General features: G+C 41.2%; 1 protein-coding gene across 1 annotated transcript in view; it reads right to left on the minus strand.

Annotated features, from left to right (window-relative positions):
• Nucleotides 1-7890: 7890 nt before the first annotated feature.
• The window catches only part of SPTLC2 (serine palmitoyltransferase long chain base subunit 2), a 117361-nt gene continuing 105362 nt past the window's right edge, over nucleotides 7891-19889 (minus strand). Inside the window, exons 11-13 of the mRNA XM_015418342.1 lie at nucleotides 16250-16385; nucleotides 15440-15569; nucleotides 7891-8498 (exon numbers count right to left, since the gene is read on the minus strand). Of these exons, the coding sequence (XP_015273828.1) occupies nucleotides 8379-8498; nucleotides 15440-15569; nucleotides 16250-16385 (386 nt within the window). The 3' untranslated portion in view covers nucleotides 7891-8378. The remainder of the gene's footprint in view (nucleotides 8499-15439; nucleotides 15570-16249; nucleotides 16386-19889) is intronic.

Below are 19889 nucleotides of genomic sequence, written 5' to 3' on the forward strand. Positions count from 1 at the left end.
CCATCCAGTATGTGTGCTTCTCATTTTTGTTACCCAGATGTAGAACTCTGCACTTATCCTCCTTGAATTGCATCTTGTTCACATCAGCCACTTTTCTGGTGTGTTCAGATCTTGTTGAATTCAACATCTTCCAGGGCGTTTGCTACTCCTCCCAATTGTAGTCCCTCCACCTCCTCATTCAGATCATTTATAAAAAAGTTGAAAAGTACTGGGCCTGGAACCAAGCCCAGTGGCACTCCACTGGACATCTCCCTCCGATCAGACCCTTCGAGTGCAGTTCTCTAACCAGATCCCTATCCACTTGACTGTCCTAGAGTGCAGTCTGCAATCTTTGCCACCGCCAGTTTACCCATCAGAACATTATGGGGATCTCCATAAAAAGCTTTAATGAAATCTAGGTAAAAACATTGACAGTGTTCCCATTATCCAGTACTTATTGTACTGGATTAAACATACATATTCAGAGATCTGAATCTTGGCAGTGACACCAGATTCTGTCTTTCAGCCACAATGATGATGTACCATGACCTTGTGCAATCGTAACAGCCTCCTGAAGGTGGGTTTATGTGGTATGTTTCTACGGTCTATTGACTACAAAGGTAGACCTAATACATGTGTTCCAAACAGGAAAAACAAACTCCTTATTTAGGAAATGTAACCATAATCTCAGCAGAAATGCATTATTTAACATGTTGGATGACTGGGGTATTTTTTGCAAATAGGAACATCATCCCTAGCTAGAGATGTGAAGGCCCGGAAAAAAACCGGAAAAATTTGGGAAAAAACCGTTTTTTTTCCCGGTTTTTTCCTGAAGATTTTTTGTTTTTTTCCGAAAAATTGGAAAATCTGAAAAAAGAAAATAAAAGAAAAAAATGATTATGGAACGTTTTATTTTAACATGATGAATAAAATATTTTAAGACAGGGTGTTCAAATATTTTCCAAATCATTTCTAATATATATATATATGGTATCAGATTGATCTAATTTCTGTGCACTGAGGACAAGCAAGTCCTAGGTTACAAACTGAACTCTCCAATGCAAGAACAAGATGTATTTCTTCCTTTAGGAGGTGCTATTGTCAGAAGAAAATATAAAGGTTTCAGTTTTGTTTTTGCATGTGTGTGGGTATCTGTTTGTAATAATTGTTTGGATACACTATATTTTTAATATGCTAGTTGTGATAATTTCATGCCATATAAAAATGTCTATAGTCATATTTTATGTTCCTAAAGTAACAGAATGACTTTCAATCTAGAAAAGACAAAAGAAATGCTAATGTAGCATTTTTTTCAAAAATTTCCGTTTTTTTCCGGAAAAAAACGGGTTTTTTTTCCGAGCTTCAAAATTTCCGGAAATTTTACATCTCTATCCCTAGCACCTTCTGAGACATGTTCTTAAAAAGGCGCAAAGGTCTAAACAGCTGCAAGAATTTCCACTGGGGATGCCAAGTCAGCAGATCCTTCTCCTATGCTCTTCAGTACTTGTATCAGGGACCAAATGAAATTTGTCCAGAGCTTCTTTTTTTTTGGGGGGGGGGAGTAAAGTATATTCAATATACTGATGATGCCCAACTCTATATTTTGTTCTCCAAGATGTGGAGTCTACTGAACCAGTTTTATACCAGTGGTATGAGACTTTGGTTACATAGCTAGCGCAAACTAAAGCTAATCTTTCTTGGCAGAGGTCGTCTTGGAAGTTGACTGTAGAGGGCAGAGACCAGCTTTTTCTATATGAAAAGCCAAGGAGTATGTATGGATCCAGCTCTAGTTATCTGAGCATAAGATTGGGGCTCTAGCCCAAAAGTGCCTTTCAACAACTTCTAGAGTCAGCTGACCTGACAATACCAATCCATGCTTTTGTAACCTCATACCCGAACCCTTTGCAAGGCTGCTGCGAAAGAGAATTCAGATACTGAAGTTGGTACAGAACACAGCAACCTGTATGCCAGAGGAGTTAGTCTATTTCAGAACTCAATTTAAAGTACCATTTAATCCTGAATGATTTGTCACTTGTTCTATAGCCCCATTAGCCAGCTATGATCTTCAGATTAGTTTTTCCTTGCAATCCCTTCACCTTAGTTATCTGTCTTTCACCAGACCTAAATATTCTCCCTGTAACTGCGCCTACCCTATGAAGCAGCCTACCAAAGGACATGAGGAGAGTGGCCTCTTTTCAGACAAGTATTGTTTGCCAGAGGTTCTGGTGGTAGCTTGAATTATACTTCTTGCAAAGGAGGAATTTTTCTTGCTTTTATTTATTTGTAAGCAAACTTGAAACCAAATTGGGGCGAGGTAAGACAACAAGTGTATTAAACAATCTGCCCACTTGCTGGTCTAAGGATTGGTGTTTTCCTTCTTTTCCTGCTGGCATTAAGCCCTTTCATCCCTCAGATATGACTTCAGTTCAGGCCACTTCCTCCCACAATGCTATTAACACCATTCGTGAACAGCTGCCTATACCTTCCAGGGCACATGACCGAAAAATATAGTCACACAGGTTTTACTTGGAAGTCTTTTATTAAGTAGAACATAATTAGATTTCTTTTTTGTCAAGCAGTCTCTCTTAGCTTAAACGTGCATTGTTACTTTCTCAAAAGCCAATGGAGTACCTGCTTTTCTCCCTCCTTTCCCACATGACACCCAACTTTGTGTTAATTGTTGAAGGAGTAAAAAAGTTGTAATTCTGGAAGAAAACATTTTGGGGAGGTAATTAAAAATTTCATTTAAAATGTTTAGTATCTACAAAAGTTTAGCATATATGTACATTGTTAGCAACACAGAGGCATCAGAGCACAGTGACATTTAAGACAAGTTGCAACTTACAGAGCGTGTCTCCACAAGGACTATAAAATATATGGGCCACCATTAGCTTCGGGGCTGATAGCCTAAAGCCTCAGGCTCCATACATCTGCTCTCTTTATCTGGTTTTTCTTCCTAAAACATTTCCCCCCACTGCAGTAGAGGTGGTTTAAGTTAAGGGGATTGCTGGAAATTCTGGCCATAGCAGGCGTGATTTGGCAAATGGCAATAGACAAGGCTTGCTTATTTCAGTGCATTTATGCTTTAAGACAGTGTTTTGGTAAACTGTGTCACCTGTTGACATACCCCAGCTGCCTAGAAATGTGTAGGTAATGTGCTAGCTGCCATAGCAACCGGCATAAAATTTTTATTTTCCATCAGATCCTCATTCTTCTGTGAGTTGTTGAATGTATCAACTAGGAAACTAGGAGTGGCTCTTAAGTCTCAAATAGCAAAGCAAATCTAAGATTACTATAGCATCACATCAAGAGGGTCAAGTTCACATGAAAAGCATTCAGGGTGACCAGCCAGAATGTACTTAGCAAGTTAAGGTCCAGTTCCCACATGTATTCCATCATGGTGAATTCAGCCCAAGATAGTATTCATCATGTAAATCTAATCAGGTAGAATTATTTTTCATCTCCATGAGATGACAATAGTCGCACTATTTGGACATAAGCTTGAGAACAAACTCCTTGATCAGACATATATTCAGCTAACATCTGGTGTGTTTTTGTAATATTCACCATGAGAGAAGAGAGTGTAAAGTCTACATGCTTCAAGAGTTTGTGGGGAAAAGGCAGGGAGAGAACTTTCAAGCCTTAAACACCTGCATGATGACTAGCTGTCATCCTTCATTTTAAGCTTGATAGATCTGCCTCTACCAACCATATGAACAGACCAAATTAACACAGAATATTACCGCACATAATACTTGCAAATACTTTCTATTCTATTGGATTAGTTTAACTTATTGCCAATAACCACAACAATTTAAGGCTTTTTAAAGTAGCTGTGTTCTCATCTACTTTTCAGGAGACAAACTGTGTAATATCCCTTCCACACATACACCCAATATACAGAAGCACTGTCACACAGAACTTTTGGACCAATTCTTGTTTTACTTTTTGTACTCTAGTACGCATGCCATACTAAATGTGAAATTTGCACATTTCTCAGTATTTGTGGCTTTGAAATATGTCAGCAAAGCTTGAGCCTTAAACTATCATGTATATTTTATAGAAACAGACACTGAAAAGCCTGCATACATCTGAAAAATACTAGGGCTGTGTTACATGTATTCTGGAATCCATACTAGATTGCAAGGAGACAACTGAAAATCAAGTCTTAGATAAAGTTACATTGTTTAAAATGAGGAATCTGTTTAGATGATGGTCCCACATATTTTAAGCTCTGGTCCTAGAGCATCTACCATGTTTCTGGATAGTTCCATAGCAGCAGCATAGCAAAATATAAACCACAAGACTGTGACCTATGGTCATCAGCATGATGCTACATTTATGGACACTGCTAGTTGCCCAGCTTCCAAAACATAGATACAGGGTTGAGGGAAAAGGAGATCTGCTATGTATCACTTTAGGATCTTCGGACTAGTATGCTCCATTTGGCCCTTCCTGTCCATTGTGTTTTTCCTGGGGTGTGGGGAGAAAACAAAAGACTACCTAACTTCAAAAATGAAGGTTTAGAGACTTCAGACAAGCCCACAAAACAAATAATGTTTCCTAGCTCTCCCTGGCTTTTTCATCTATGCATGCATTTCAGCTGATACAAATATTTTGGAAACTTGGTTTAGGTAGAATTCATAGAAGCAATCCCAGTTACTCTAAAACCAGCAGTTTGCACTTTGATGCAAAACAAGGGCAGAGATAGTAACAAAAGGGCTACGACACTCACTGTCCTCTTGTAGTATCAGATGTGTTTAGCAACACTAGTCTTTCAGAATGTTCATTTTATTGGGATTAACACAGTACTTCTGTTTTCATCCCAATAAAGCAAGATCACCCAGTATTTTACCACTGATAAAATACTACTTGCTTTTGCTTTTCCCAGTGGTTAGTCATACAGGCATAAATAACATAGAGCCCTTTCAAAACATAGGGAAGTTGGCTTTTTCATTCCTGGGAGCCACCCTTTTCTACATTATATTATATTGATAGCTTGAGAACCACAGCAACTTTCTCAAAGCATGGTTTTTTTAAAAAAAAATTATTCTTGAATGAAATAGTCTTGAAATATTGGGGGAGGGGGACTACAGCTGTGGAGGAGACTGTTGCAGATCTTGTGCCAAATATTTATATCCTGTGATATCCCATACTAAATATTTTGATATACGTACTACCCCCCTCCCTGCACATAGATAATGGCACTGGCTGAGGGGGGGGGGGATTTTCACCAATCTGCACTTCATACCCCTACACGTCACACCCATGCTATTCTTGAAAGATATGAATATAGATCAGGGTCCTTTGGATCCAAGCCACTATGTCCTTCCTACCAAAGGAGATGTGGGAGGGGGTAGTAGTGTAAGTCTTGCAGTCTCATTTGCTACCATTTCTTTCCTGCTTCTCGTCCTCCAGGGGCTACCTTCTCAAACACATAAAACCCCACATTTGTTGTGCAATATCAGGCCATATGATAGACAGGCAGACAACACCTTTCACTGCTCTGAACAGGATGGTGTAGTTGGTGTTTTTTTAGAAAAACTGGACCTGAATTCTCAAAACATACCACCTGTCATCACCCACCCAGCTATATTTTCCTGTTCTTTCAGATGTTACTGCAGTACTTATACAAATAAAAATAATGGAAAATGCAATCTGTGAAAACTACGTTCAAGAACAGCCTGAATTTGCTGCTCAGCTTTATACAAAGTCCATATAAATGCCAACATCTTATAAGGGATGTATTTACAGCTATTTCTTAAATAGCTAACTTGACTCTGTGTGTGTGCGCGCGCAAAAACATGTACACAGCTCTAGTACTAGGACAACACATAGCATGAGTTTTAGCCCTGAATTTCCAGTCTTACCCGAACTGTAAAGGGTCAGTCAGTCAAGTCTAGGGCTAACTAGTTTAATTCACTCCAAGGGAAGAATTTTGAGAATACTTACTTCTTACATTCCAGTCCTATTTAGAGGCTGACCCAAGTCAGGGGGATGTTATGGTTGTTACAGGAAATATTGGCATCTATATATTTTACTTCCATACTTTAGGTCTTCAGAAAATACCAATGTAACTCGTAATGGTTCTTGCAACAGCTATAGCATGTAGCACTGTTCTTAAGCAGTTTGAGGATAGAGAAAAAAGTGTTGTATTTAATACTGGTCAGTACATTTGGGTGAAAAGGAATGGTCGGTGTTTGATCTGGCATGAGCACAGATTTGGAATGGTGGCAGGTCCTCAAAAACAGTGCTGCTAAAATCTAATGGAAAGACAACAAATTCAAGAAAGGCCAATTCTAGTAATATACTTCAAGTTATTCAAAGAATACCCAGAATTTAGGTGGAATGACAATTCAAATAGCATTTTTAGTGCTTCCTTCTTCCTCTGCATTTGACTCTCAATGCTTAAGGGCCACATGGCTCAGTAAAAACAGCATGAAAGACCCAGCCTCTGTCACCCTGTTAAATTTCAAGGTGTCTAGCATATTTGGTCCCTCCAACTGGATGACCTGTGCTAGCTGATAATGATGCACCAAGCAGCATTAGCCATTGCAATCCATCCCTCAGCCTAGTATCAGTATTCCTGAATCCTGATTCAGCCCTCGGAAATCCTTATACTGACCTAGCTGAAGTTCTTGCTACACAGAAATGGAGAACAGACTAATAATCTTGAGGCAGAGGCTCTTTAGTCTAATGGATCCTGAGCTATTCAAATGTAATCCTTTGAAAGAATTCAGAGAGAGCAAGAGTGAGATTTCTCATAATGCATGTGTGAAATAATACACTGTGCTTGTCCAATCTACAGAGTGTATATGATTTGCATGTATGGTATATTATTTGGATGTATATGCAAAAAAGAGAATACAGCCATTATAAACTGAATACATTGGAAGACAGTCATTGCCATTTTTTGAATATCTGTGATTGCTACTTTTTTCTACATCAATTGATTCTCGCTATTGAGAATCAAATTCTCCAGTGTGATCATTTTCTAAAAAGTGACTCATGCACATCTTTTTGCTTTCATGCCTGGATTTTTTTGAAAGTGGAAAAGGTGAGGAAAAGAAAGAAACAAAGGAAGTTCCTTTTCTTAACAGTTTTCCCCCAGATTCCAGTAGAGAAAGACTGGTGCATTACTACACTCTTACAACTGAGCCTAATTTCAGAAGGCTGCCTCCACTCGCACAAAGAATTCCAAGACTGTTTCCAAAGCTTCTATCTGCCCCATTTTAAAGGCTGGAGTCCTGTCAACTGTGCTTGACGTGACCACCACAAAAGCAACCTGATACAATACTCCAGGGCAAATGCTAACCTGTGCATAAAACACTGGAGCAGATTTAACTCATGCTGCCTACTTCTGTGGTCCCAGCAACAACAGGAAGGAGCAGAAGAATGAAGTACCACTGTAGCACGTAGTTAGTGCTCTTGGTACACTAGCTTAATTTACCCATGGGGGGTGGGGGAACCTGTCAGGAAATAGAGTGGAAACACTGCTACACAAAAAGAAAAAAAATAAGGCACCTAAAGAGTTCTAGGCATATGAGTTCCTCCAGTGCACTCTAAAGACGTCATGATTTTCCTCTACGTTTTGAAGACAGAGGAGACAACCACTAATCCAAAAGCAAAATTCAAATCTGGAAAATGGAAGCAGGTACATCCTGAAGTTGGAGTACTTGTGCAAATGCCTATGAGGACCTGTCCTGTTCAGAGATGTGTTTTGCCACTTACACCTTAGAGGAATATTTGGTACTCAAACTGAAACAAAGTGGCCAAGTCCTAGAAGGTCCCCAGCTTGTTCCCTGAGGAACTGGGAAAAAATTAGCAAACTAGCCACCATTTAACAGGAAATGTAAAAACATGTGCTAAACTTTAAATCAAGCAAATGCGAAAAGAATATACTTTGGTTGATTATTTCTTGTTAAATATATTTAAGTTAGCAGCCAACAATCTCCTCATAAGTCCTGACTGAAAATGAAAGGTCTTGCACTCCCAACGTGGGTAGATTTTGGGCATGAATCTGGAAATGTTGTGACAGAAGCACTGTAGCTTCCTAAGACACACTCACAATGTCCACATGGCAGCATGACAGGTAACATACCCACTGCAGCTATGGCCACCGTGATGTCACTGTGACAAATAAATAAGAAAGCAGCATGTTAGAGCCATGCACTTTCCAATGGCAAGACCCTGAAGCGATAGGAATAAAAGCCAGATTTTGCTTTGCCACATACAAAACACAATTTTGAGCTCCTGTAGCTACTTCAGTTGTGCAAGTAAAAAGTCACTGTTTATATGCTAAAGCAGTAAGTGAGTGCTTGGTTCAAAAACCTTGGCCTCAGAACCATACAAGAGTCTTGTTATAGAGGAGCAAACTCCACAGGACACAGAGGGAGAATTCAGTCTTCTGTCTCTTCATATGTAGTCTCATCGAAAGGCCGGTCAAGGAGAGGTACCAATCGGTGACGGGAATATTTTATTTGCAAGAGGTCTCCAACTTCATCTAATTCCTTTAAAGCCTGAAAAATAAACGAACAGCAAATGTTAAAGGTTAAGGGCAGAAAATAGACCATACCCCACATTACACAAGGTGGCACCAGTGGTGCTGTGTACCAGTGTGATGCACTGGTTGGACTAGGATCTGGGAGACCCAGGTTCAAATTCCTACTATGCCATGGAAGCTTACAGGGTGATGTTGGGCAAGCTGCACACTCTTTGCTTAAGGACAATTTTACTGAGGACGCTTTGGCTATACAATCTTTGGAAGGCACTTTCTGGACCAGAAACTATCAGTGAAACACCATTTGGCATGTGATTGCACCTTTGGAGGCCTCACTTATACTTTTATTCTGTGCCTAGTGGTTTCACTTTGGAATAATTCTTTTCTGATCCATCTTGTATCTATGTTACATAATATATGATTGTATTGTACTATGATATAAGGCAATATGCTCCTTATTATGTTTGACCTCGGAAGAAGGCCTATACAGGCCGAAACGCGTCAAGTCCATTGGCCCTAGTGTGCTAAATTTTGGCATTTTTACATGAGATGTGATTGGGCCCTTATATGCTTTTTAATTCTTTGTTAATAAATACATGTATCTTTTCATACAATATTATTAGGTTCAAACTCATACTATGCCATGGAAGCTTACTGGGTGACCTTGGGCCAGCTGCACACTCTTAGCCTTACCTACCTGACAGGGTTGTTGTTAGGATAAAATGGAGCCTTCAGGGGTCCCCACTGGGTAGAAATTCAGAGTATAAGCAAACTGAATAATTTCCATAGATTTCCTTCATCAAGCTGTGTCCCACTCCTATAGAGTATCCCCTGACCCTCAGGAGGAATTTTGGGATGTGTGCACACAGGGTGATGCGGTAAGAAGGGAAGGCACAAAAGTTTTGTTCTATGGGAAGAACAGAGCTCATGGTCTAGGATCCAACCCAAAGGGCAGGGAACTTAGGACCTGCAGAGGTTAGTGTTTGCTCAAGTCCAAATTATACCCCCCACACACAGCTAAGCCCTTCTCATATGCATGTGTGAAACTCCCCTCCATTTCAAAAGCAGAATTAAAATATATCACGAGGAGAGAGCTACTGAAAGCAACATGGCTCATGGAACTACCTTCCAGGTTCTTGGGAGTTTCTACTTTTAAAATTTTTTACGTATTTAACAGTTATTCCCAGGAGACTGAAAGCTTTCAGGGATGCTTTTCTTTTATCTTACTCCAGTCAGAATTACAGTTTAATCTCCAGTTGCGCACTATGGATTTATCTAGCAAATAGGAAAAATGTACTGTCCGTGTATGAGTAGATACTCTGCAATTCCACACAAGAAGGTTGGTATCCAGTGTCAATTGCAGTATCCTGAGAAACCTCAGCTTTTACTTACAAGATGGCTTGGAAAAATAGTTTGAAAGCATGTGTGAGTTTGAGCAACTTTCAATAAAATCCATTGGGTTGAAGGGTCTTCTTGCCCTCTTGCCTTTCCCATGACTAACAGAAGCAGAATAAACTATGTAAAATGGCACAGATTTTTACACGTAAGAACTCATTCTCGATACAGAATTTATAGGTTAGTGGAGAGAACCTACAGTCTTGCTCATTGTTTATGCCTCCTATTACTTCAGTGGGTGGAATTTAAGTGTCTTCGCTACAACAGCATTTTGCTCGAGCCACAGGGACTAATACAGGTTGATTATTTTCTTTGGTACATGAATAATAAACTTTTCTGTTCTCACTATGTCTCTTCTTTCCCCACAACCCTTCAATATACTGCTCCTCCTTGCCCCCTTCTTCTCAGGAGTCACTATGTGGCAACCATGTGAGGAAATACCCTCCCCAATCAGTAGCTCTTATCTCCTCAATAATGTGGCCTTAATAATAGACAATGGAAAACAAATGAGCACCATATGCTTCAAAGTGAGGATACAGTTTGGAAGAGCAGAACCCCCATTTACGCTGGACTGGGGGGCGGGGGGGGGGAAACCAGGATAGGAACTGCTAAGCAGAATTTAACAGTGAACACATTTTAGCAGAAGTTTAGCAAAAAAAGCAGCATATGGAAATCATTTGAGGTTGAATTTCTGTTGAAAAGAGTCCGCTAACTGTTATTCTTGAACTCAGATTTAGGATTTTATTAATTTAAAACAAAGAGGAGCATGTGACTTGCAAAGACTACAAAGGAAATGGCATGGCTGAACTCTGACTTCAGGAAAGTGTAATATATTATTCATCACTGAAAAGAAAGCACCAGCCCATAGGGATGCAGGTTACGAGGGCCTTTGCTCTGATCCAGGGCCAGAATATTTTGAGGCCAGGAAGTTTTACTTACATAAAACAGTTACACATTGTAACAGAGACCCCGCTACCCATCATGTGGGTTGATTTAATAAGAAAACATTACAAATAAAGGGTGCCCCCCCTCCCAGAAAGAGACCTCCTCACTCAGTTGGGGGGGGAATACACTTTCTTTTTAGCAGGCACCACTAAAATTCAGGTATTTTGGGGGGCAAGCTCTGTATAGCTTCACTTCTTCCCCATCCGTTTAGGCTCCCCCTACAGTTCATCCACTAGCACACGTTCCACTTCTCATCACTTTTGATTATTTGGTTAAAAGCAAAGTAGCTTGCTTTCGATGACTCTACACTCTGAACATGTGCAACCTTATCAATTCTGGAAAAAAAGGAAAGCTGAGTACTCTAAGATGATTTTCTTCTAACAAAGTTATTTTGGTACTCTTACATGAACAGGAGGTGATGTTCCGGGCACTGCTTATGGTAAAGGAGAGTGGGGGCTTCAGTGAGCGTCCTCATGTAGCATGAAACAGCTGACAGGTGGTTTGAAAGTTGCTACTTGAAAGGAGCAGGGTGGGGTTTTTTGTTTTTTGTTTTACACAGTCTGGTGGTACTGCAGAGATGAATGGATTCGCTTCGAGCCTCCTCAGTGGAGCAAATCTGCCAAAGCAATTTTTACTATCTTGCCTTTCCTTCAGCAGCCACTCCCACCATGGTGCCCCTCTGCTCCTGAACATCAGTATTCTCCAGAATAAGCTATGCGGCATGGAAGAAAGCAGCGGGGGGGGGGATTAGCCCGAATTGCCCCCCGTTCTTATGTAAATGCTTCATTTGTAGGATCTAATCTAATTAATTTATTGAGGGATGAGTTTTCGTGGATTAGAATCCACTTTGCCAGATGCAACAGAATTGGCTTTAGTCTACACTCGATGCCACAACATATTTGCTACTCTATGAAGAGTAACAATAAACATGTAGATACTTTCAGAGGGGTGTTCATTGAATAGGATCATTTAGCTTTGAAAGATCAATTTTGAACACTATGTAATTATATTAAGTACAGAAATGTTAAATGGATGATGTGTTCAGAACTTCCTAAGTAAATAAAACCGGAAGTATGGTGCCATTTCCATACGGGTAGCATCAGGGGCAGATTCTCTTGTTTGTTTAAGTAAGACTGCTCCAACCTATCATTCACCTGTCTAAAGCCCCTGGTTTGGATCCCACAGATATTTTTGTAGATAAAATGGGTTCTGTCCATGGCTTCCAATGCTGCTCCTGGGGTAAAGGGGACTTCTCTAAATCAGCTATGGGGAATGAGGAGTCAGAGATCTAGCAATAAGGAAAAACTGGCAAAAACAGCCTACTCCTTCTGTTCATGGAATTTCCCCCACTGGATCCAAGCTTTGTTCAGTGAGTGTATGCACCCAACTCAGCAGATCCAGTACCGGCAACCCACATGTATCCTGGTCTGTTCTGGTCCTTTGTTCCTTTAATAGCAGACATGGGCAAACAGATGGGCTGGGCTTTCCAGTGACCACAAATGTATTGTTGATGTATGAATAGGGGTGTGCAAAAAAATAAAATAAAATGCGGCCCAATTCGGATTTGGCCAAATCGGGCAGAATCAATTTCCACAAGCAGAAAGACTCCTGCATGTCAATTTCAGCAGTACAAGCTGATTCCAAGTCTTTTGGCAGCTGAATGTCAATTTCGGCCCCATTATATCCTATGGGCCATTGAAGTCAACGGCGAAAACATAGGGTATATTCTGGGGGTTGGAGGAGTGGGGGTTTGAAGGAGAGGCTCCAAACTCGCAGGGTAGCTGCTGGAGTCTCTCCCCAAGATACTCCCCAAGTTTCAAGAACATTGGACCAGGGGGTCCAATTCTACGGGCCCCCAAACAGGTTGCCCCCATCCCCTCCATTGTTCTCTTTCCCACCATAGAAAACAATGGAGGGGATGGAGGCAACCTGTTTGGGGGCCTGTAGAATTGGACCCCCTGATTCAATGTTCTTGACACTTGGTGGTTATCTGGGGGAGAGGCTCCAGCAGCTACCCTGTGAGTTTGGAGCCTCTCCCTCACACCTCCTCCTCTCCAGCCCCCAGAATATACCCTATGTTTTTACCATTGACTTCAATGGCCCATAGGATATAATGGGGCCGAATTGCCACCGAAATTCGGTGGCAAGCCTATTCAGATCAGAGAATCTGAATTGGCCCGCAGCAGTCCGAACGGGCCATTTTCGGGGGTGCATTCGGTTCAGACAAACCGAATGTACATCCCTATGTATGCACCATATGCTACCTGTTTCAGGGTTGCCCAAATTATTTTGGTTCTGCACTAAACAAACCAGAAATAGGGCAAGATGATGCACAGATGTGCTGTATGTAACACGTACTAAGTGTTTCAACATTTTTTTTCCCAACATCCAAATGATTTGTGACTATCAAACACGTAAGACATAGTGTTCATTTTTTTAACTGAGCCAACTATCCAACTGGTCTCATAATACCCAAGATTTCAGATTCTCAGGCATTTAACACTGGTCCTATAAAGATCACTTCATCCACTAAATTATTTTTAGTAGTCATTCCTTTGCTTTATAAATTTATATTCAGCTGTGTTTGCTTGCAGCCCTTGCCAATGTTCAACTATTTAAATGTATAGCACCAACCTAACACTTTCACAATGATAGCACTGTATGTATAATATATTCATATGTAAAACATTATACTTTCAGACTGACAGTAACTGAGAATATGCTGATAATGACACTGAGCTCTTCCTCATGCTGGATAAGCAGCTGGTGGCAAGGCTCTCGGCACTATCCCAGTGCCTGGATGCAGTAGTCCAATGGTTAAGGGGGAGATGGCTGAAGTTGAAACTATCCATGACTGTGATGCTAGCTGGAGGGTTACTCCCGAGACTCGATGGTGTCTGGTTGACAGCTGTAGACTCTGCAAAGAACTTCAGGGTATGGTTGGCTTCTGCACTATCATTGGATAAACAAGTGTCCATGGTAGCACGGTCAACGTTTTTTCACCTACGCCAGGTCCACCAGCTGGCTGCTTATCGGTCTGGGTCAGACCTTGCCACATTGATCCATGCAAAGGCCACCTCCAGACTGGACTACTGCAATTTGCTCTACATAGGGCTACCCTTGAAAATGCTTCAGAAACTGCAGGTGGTCCAGAATGCAGCTTCCAGGTTGCTGACCGGAACGTCATGGTCAGCTCATATTTCTCCAGTTCTGCAGTAGCTGCACTGGCTACCAATTAGTCTCTGGATCCAATTCAAGGTGTTGGGGTTTAAAGCCCTTAATGATCTGGGACGCTCATACCTATGGGACTGCCTCTTCCACTACAAGCCCCCGTGTTCCCTTTGGTCATTGCCTAGGGACCTCTTGAGAGTGCCTGGCCCCAGGATGGCTTGGTTAGCTGTCACGAGGGGAAGGGCCTTCTCAGTTGCGGCCCCTGCCCAGCGGAATGCATTCTCAGATGACACCTGTGCCCTGTCAAAACTTGTTTCGTTTCCACAGGGCATGCAAAGCTGAATTAGTTAGGTTGGCCTTTAGAGGGTAACCAGAGGTTTGGGCCGTTTTCATAGTGGTATGGTGACAGCCACATATTTTAATGTTAATGTTTTATATTTGTTTTAATATTGTTTTTATCTTATTGGTTTTAATGCCTTCAGGTCGGTGGCGACTAAAAAAATCAAACAAAATAAAATAAATAAAACTTGAATTCACATTAATGTAGGTTTTCTAAAAAGGTTTTCTGAATGTTTCTAGGAAATAAAACAGCTAATATATGAATTCTCAGCAGCTGCTAACCATTACTGCAGCCTTTTGATAACATGCTAGAAAATTGGGTTTTAAACATTCCTCCATTATTTGCACAGTATCAAAGTGCTACCATCCACAATCTGAAGGGACCCTTGATTGTATTAAAGCTGAAACACTGACGTGGAGACGAGCAAGTTAAGCAAGCTCCTTCCCAAATGTGCTACTCAATCACTGTTAATCTACAGTAGGATAAAAACACACACAAGTATTGTCTAGAATGGTTTCTTCGTATAGCTCACTCTCGCCCAAGGAAGCTCACTGTAAACACCTTAATGAAGCCAATACCACTGATTTGGAGAATGCTAGCTCTAGAACCTGATGGATGCAGTAGAGAAATATTCACACTGTAACAAAGGACTGGCTCAGAACCAAGTGCTTTGCCCACTTCACACAACAGAATGACTGTACACAGCAGTACAGCACTTTATTTATTTATTTATTTATTTTATTACATTTGTACCCCACCCTCCCCGTGAACGGGCTCAGGGCGGCTCACATAAGGCACTATGTGCATATACAACTACAAATACAAATATAAATACAAGATTAAAACAATTTAAAATCAATACTTACAGATGCATAAATAAACTCACAAATACCATCATACGCACAGTGGGAGAGACCAGGGTGGTAAAAGATGTAGTATAGTAACAGAAAGGAAAGGCAGAAGGGAGCATATACAAAATTCTTGTAGTGCCATGATGGTCCAGAAGATCTTTTACATGTCTAACTTCTTTGGAGTTACTTCGATACCAAGCTCAAATTGACTTTTGTTTTCAGAGAATACAGAACAGACTAAAACTTAAAGGTACTCACAATGTCAAGTATTTCTCTGGTATGAGCTGCCGATAAACAAATTCTGGCTCTGGATTCAATTATTGGAGTGGCAGGGAACCCCACAACAACAACAGCTACGTGCCTTTTCAACATCTCTCGCCCAAATGCTCTGCAAAAGAAGACAAGATTAATGAAGGTAACAAAAGGAGGAGTAGCACTACCACCACTACAAGGCCTACACGGCTCCAATTCAAGAAGGCCTTTGGTAAAGAGTGCCTGGGAGGCCTCTTTTTCCAGTGTCGACTGCTTTGCCATGGCAGGAGAATGCCTAAACACAAAGGCCTCTTTTGTTCAGTCCAGAGGTGGTCTTCCTAGAAAGGTTTTCACTGTATCAAGTTCTCACAAAGCTAAAAGATTATATTTGGCAGGGGCTGGTCTTTCAGCAGGCTTCTTCTAAATGGATTTGTAACTCAAACTGGAAAATCATTTTGAGAAAATACAGCAACTTCACAAGAATTTCACTCACTGCCTCTCTCGGTTGCCTGCTATCTAAGCAGAAGGGTTGTGCTGCTCAGGGATATCCAGGGCCAAGCATTCCAAGATTCTACAAAGTTGCAAAGAAATCAGGCGGGTTTGGTATTGGGTATACACATTTCAGCTGAGTACTAGACTCAGCTTCCAATATGAGCGGGCTTTGGCCTTTGTTCTCCTGCATATTCCTGCCTGTCAACATCTACTTGCCTCCCCTCCTATCTGCTTTTCAGGGTCTGAGTTAGCAGCATGAGAACTGTCTGCAATGGTTGCTATGTTGTTGAATGCTGAATGGCTACTTCTCCGTACACAACTTACCCAATTTTTGCAGGCATATACAGCATCAAAGGTATAATAGGAGAGTCTTCATTTCCATAGATGATGAAACCCATTTTCTTAAGCCGCCTTCGGAAATACTTGGTGTTTTCAGACAGCTGCTGTATCCTCTGCTTGCCTGAAACACAAAAAGAGAAGAAAATGTAACTTATTATTGTATTCTTTTAAAATCATATTTGGATACCACTAACAGCGCAAGAGAAAGTATCACAAAACGTTAGCATCCCCTCAACATGATCAAGGTTGTCTTATTCTAATGGATTCACATTCTTTTTTCCACACTATTAAGAAAGCAGGAGAATTTGCCTGCGAGTCTTGGGCTGATAGCAAAATCACTCTATACCAGTTAAAATATTCTACACTAGCCAATTACTGGGAACCAAATGTAGACAAAAAGAGAAACTTAGTAAAGATCCAAAGGAAGGTTCCAGTTGGGAAGATCATGTCACCTTTTCGTCAGATACCCAATAAGTTAGCACACTTACAAACATGGTGGACAAGGGGAAAATGTCATGAACAACTGAATGCCATATACAGTGGAAGTAACATTTCTAGGTTAAGCTGGGCCAAGGCTATTGAGAAGCAATTGCATTTAGATAGTCTTAATCACAGTTGTGGGAAAGTATTTCCAAGACAGTGCCAGAAACACTTGGCATGTTTACATATTAGGCTTTCAAAGATTAATTCACATGACCATAATAGGCAAAACAGACTCCTGTGCTTGGGAAATTCCAGTTAGAAAACATGCCATAGTCTCGCCTCTATTGTACCCGACTTGTTCGCTCTGAAAACATCAGACCTTTCTATCACAGGATCACAAATGATCAATCCCCTACATTGGCTTCAGTGTACTAGATTTCCTTGAGGGGGGCTCAAATCCCAAGTCAGAACTGAAGTCATCAGAGCTTCTCATTTGCAGGATGAATTCAAAAATTATTCCTACAATGCTTCTCAAATTAAGCATCTGTTCTAAAACCACGGGTCTGCTCACTTTTTTATTTCCAAGATCTGCAATTACATAATTGCACTGAACTCTCTTCAATAATTATTTCTATGGTTATCTGAAGTGCTATTGGAATCAAAGGTCCAGGCATCAGTTGTTGTTTGGATTGCATGGCAAACTCAAGAAGCCTTTTCAGGATGACCATTTCTAGTTAGCTCTGCTGGTGCCTGGAGTTAAAAACATCTGTTCCTTTATGTAACAGATTTAATTTGAGTAATGCTTCCTTACTGGTAAAGAGGTCAATTTTATCACATTAAAAATTATCACAATTTCAGAAGTGTTCATGTGAAATTACAGAGACCATGTCTCTAAGAGGAGGGAAAATGCTTTATATTCTGCCATCAGTACACTGAACTGATTTTTTGGATCTAATGGAAACACAAAATATAGATGCAGACTAAAATAAAATCATACTCCTCCATTTGGACAACTAGGACACGTTGAATATGCCAATTCATAAGCCTTGGATGAGACACTTAAAATACTCTTCACTTTCCTTCTATGATGACAGATTTGCACGACACCGTTAAGCAGAAGCAGCACTCAACACTGAAGCAGCAGTTTCCCTGCCTGAGGCACCTAACATCAAGAGATATTGCCAATGAAAAAAAATCAAAGCCTGAATAGCAACAGGCCTCCTGGGTTGCTTCTGATTACGCCATGATACATGTGACACAAAGTACTGGAGCAAGCCTCAGGCTCATGCATTCCCTTCCACAGCTTGTAGGATCTTTAATGTGAACTGGCCTTACAGATGTAAAATGTGTGCGCAAACAGGCCTGCTCAGATGGCCTGATGTGGAAGAGATTACATGAGGCAGGGGAAGGGGCACGCTGATGCAATCATGGTGCCACAGAAAGTGCAAAGTAGCTATTTGGCAGCAGTCTCTTACAGGCAGTTTCTCTATGGCAAACATGATAGATACTGTATTTGAATCCAAGCACACTATTAAGAACATAAGAGAAGCACCAGACCAGTGGTCCATCTAGTCCAGTATCTTGTTTCACACACTGGCCAACGTTGCCCTGGAAGGTCAACAAACAGGGTATAGAGGCCTTCCTCTGATGTTTGTTTGTTTGTTTATTCAACTTGATATACCGCCCTAACCCCCCGTAGGGGTCTCTGAGCGGTTTACATGAAGGGTTCTAGTCACAATTTTAACCCTAACCAGTGCTAGGAGGCAACATCCCATCGTTTCATAGATACTGTCAGTGATTTCAAGATGCCTCTATCTTGAGAGCACAAAGCAATCCAAGAGATTAGAGAAACCAGGTCTGATGAGGCTGCACCAAGAAGCTGATGCCTACAGGAAATAAGCCTGATGACAGCTCAACTGCAACATATTAAGGTAGCTTTCCTGCATGCCTTTAGAGAAGGGTGGGAGATAGCAAGGACTCTGAATTGTGCCTTTGAGAACTTTGGTTCCAGGGGATGATGGGGGGCACTGTTATTGGGCAATTAAATGTAACTGGGGATGGTTAAAAGATTGGCACAGTTCATAAGAAGTACAAAGATGAAAAGTCTGAATGAAGTATAAAAAGCTAGTTGGAGATCTCCTCTCTTGGATTTTTAGTTAGTAGTGGGTTCTTTACTTTCTCCCTTATATGTAGCTTTCCCTTTCCCTTTTTTCTGTTCTAGTTTTTGTAGTGTTTAAAAAATCAATAAAAAATCCCCTCCGGGGGCTTAAAAAAAAGAAAAAAAAGAAATCTCAATTACTATGCACATTCTACTGTCCAAAAGACAAGGTTTTTTTTTCTTTTAGATTACTGTCCGTTCTCGTCCCCCCCATTTCCAACATACAATTTGGTTGGGAAAGAGGAAGAAAGATATCCAGATTGTTAATGTTTAAAATGTTTTAACTTTTGTATATGGTTTTGACTTCCGGTCTGTGGCTCGGCGATGGCGGACACTCTCCCCGACCGCTGGGGAGGTATTCCGCACTCCAGTGGGGTTGGAGGGGTGCCACCTCAAGTGGCACTCCCAGGTGAGCCTTAGTGAAAGGCTCCGAGCCGGGGGCGCTGGAGGGGCGACCTCTTCAACGGTGCATTGCCAGAGAATTGAGGCGCTCCTTTGCCTCAATCGGTCCGCTCCCTGTGAGGTTCGGTTTTTACCGAGCTTAGCCGATGCCGACCAGGACAAGCAGCGAGGGTTATCGATTTAACCAAGTTACAAGGAGTCTGGATGCAGACGGGCAATGAATCGGAGAATGAGCCAAGTGAAAAACTTTTTTTAAAAGTGAGTTCCCCCCCACACCCTCCAGAAAGCAGCGTCGGGGAAGACTCCCAGGCGTAAACAAACTGAAATGCTCTAACCAAACAGGGGGGGGGAGGAGAAAAAAGAATTGCGGAAGTGTGCAAGAGACTTAGCTGTGTTTGCAGAAAAACTTGAGCGTTTTTTCGAAGAAGAATGAAGTCGGTCTTCTAGTGTAAACAAAGTAGAAAAATGGTCGGCGTGCGAGGAAAGCCAGGCAGACAAATTGGGAGGGGCGGTCAGAGTCCGAGGGGCGAGGAGACAGGAGACTTGCTCTCTATGCTAACGGATCTGCTCAAGCCAATAAACGAAAGACTCGATGGTATTAACCAGCAGATGACCGCATCCAACCAAAGTCTTGCAAAGCAA

The sequence above is a fragment of the Gekko japonicus genome, unplaced genomic scaffold, assembly GCF_001447785.1.
Source record: "Gekko japonicus isolate JY-2015 unplaced genomic scaffold, Gekko_japonicus_V1.1 scaffold3, whole genome shotgun sequence".
NCBI lineage: Eukaryota > Metazoa > Chordata > Lepidosauria > Squamata > Gekkonidae > Gekko > Gekko japonicus.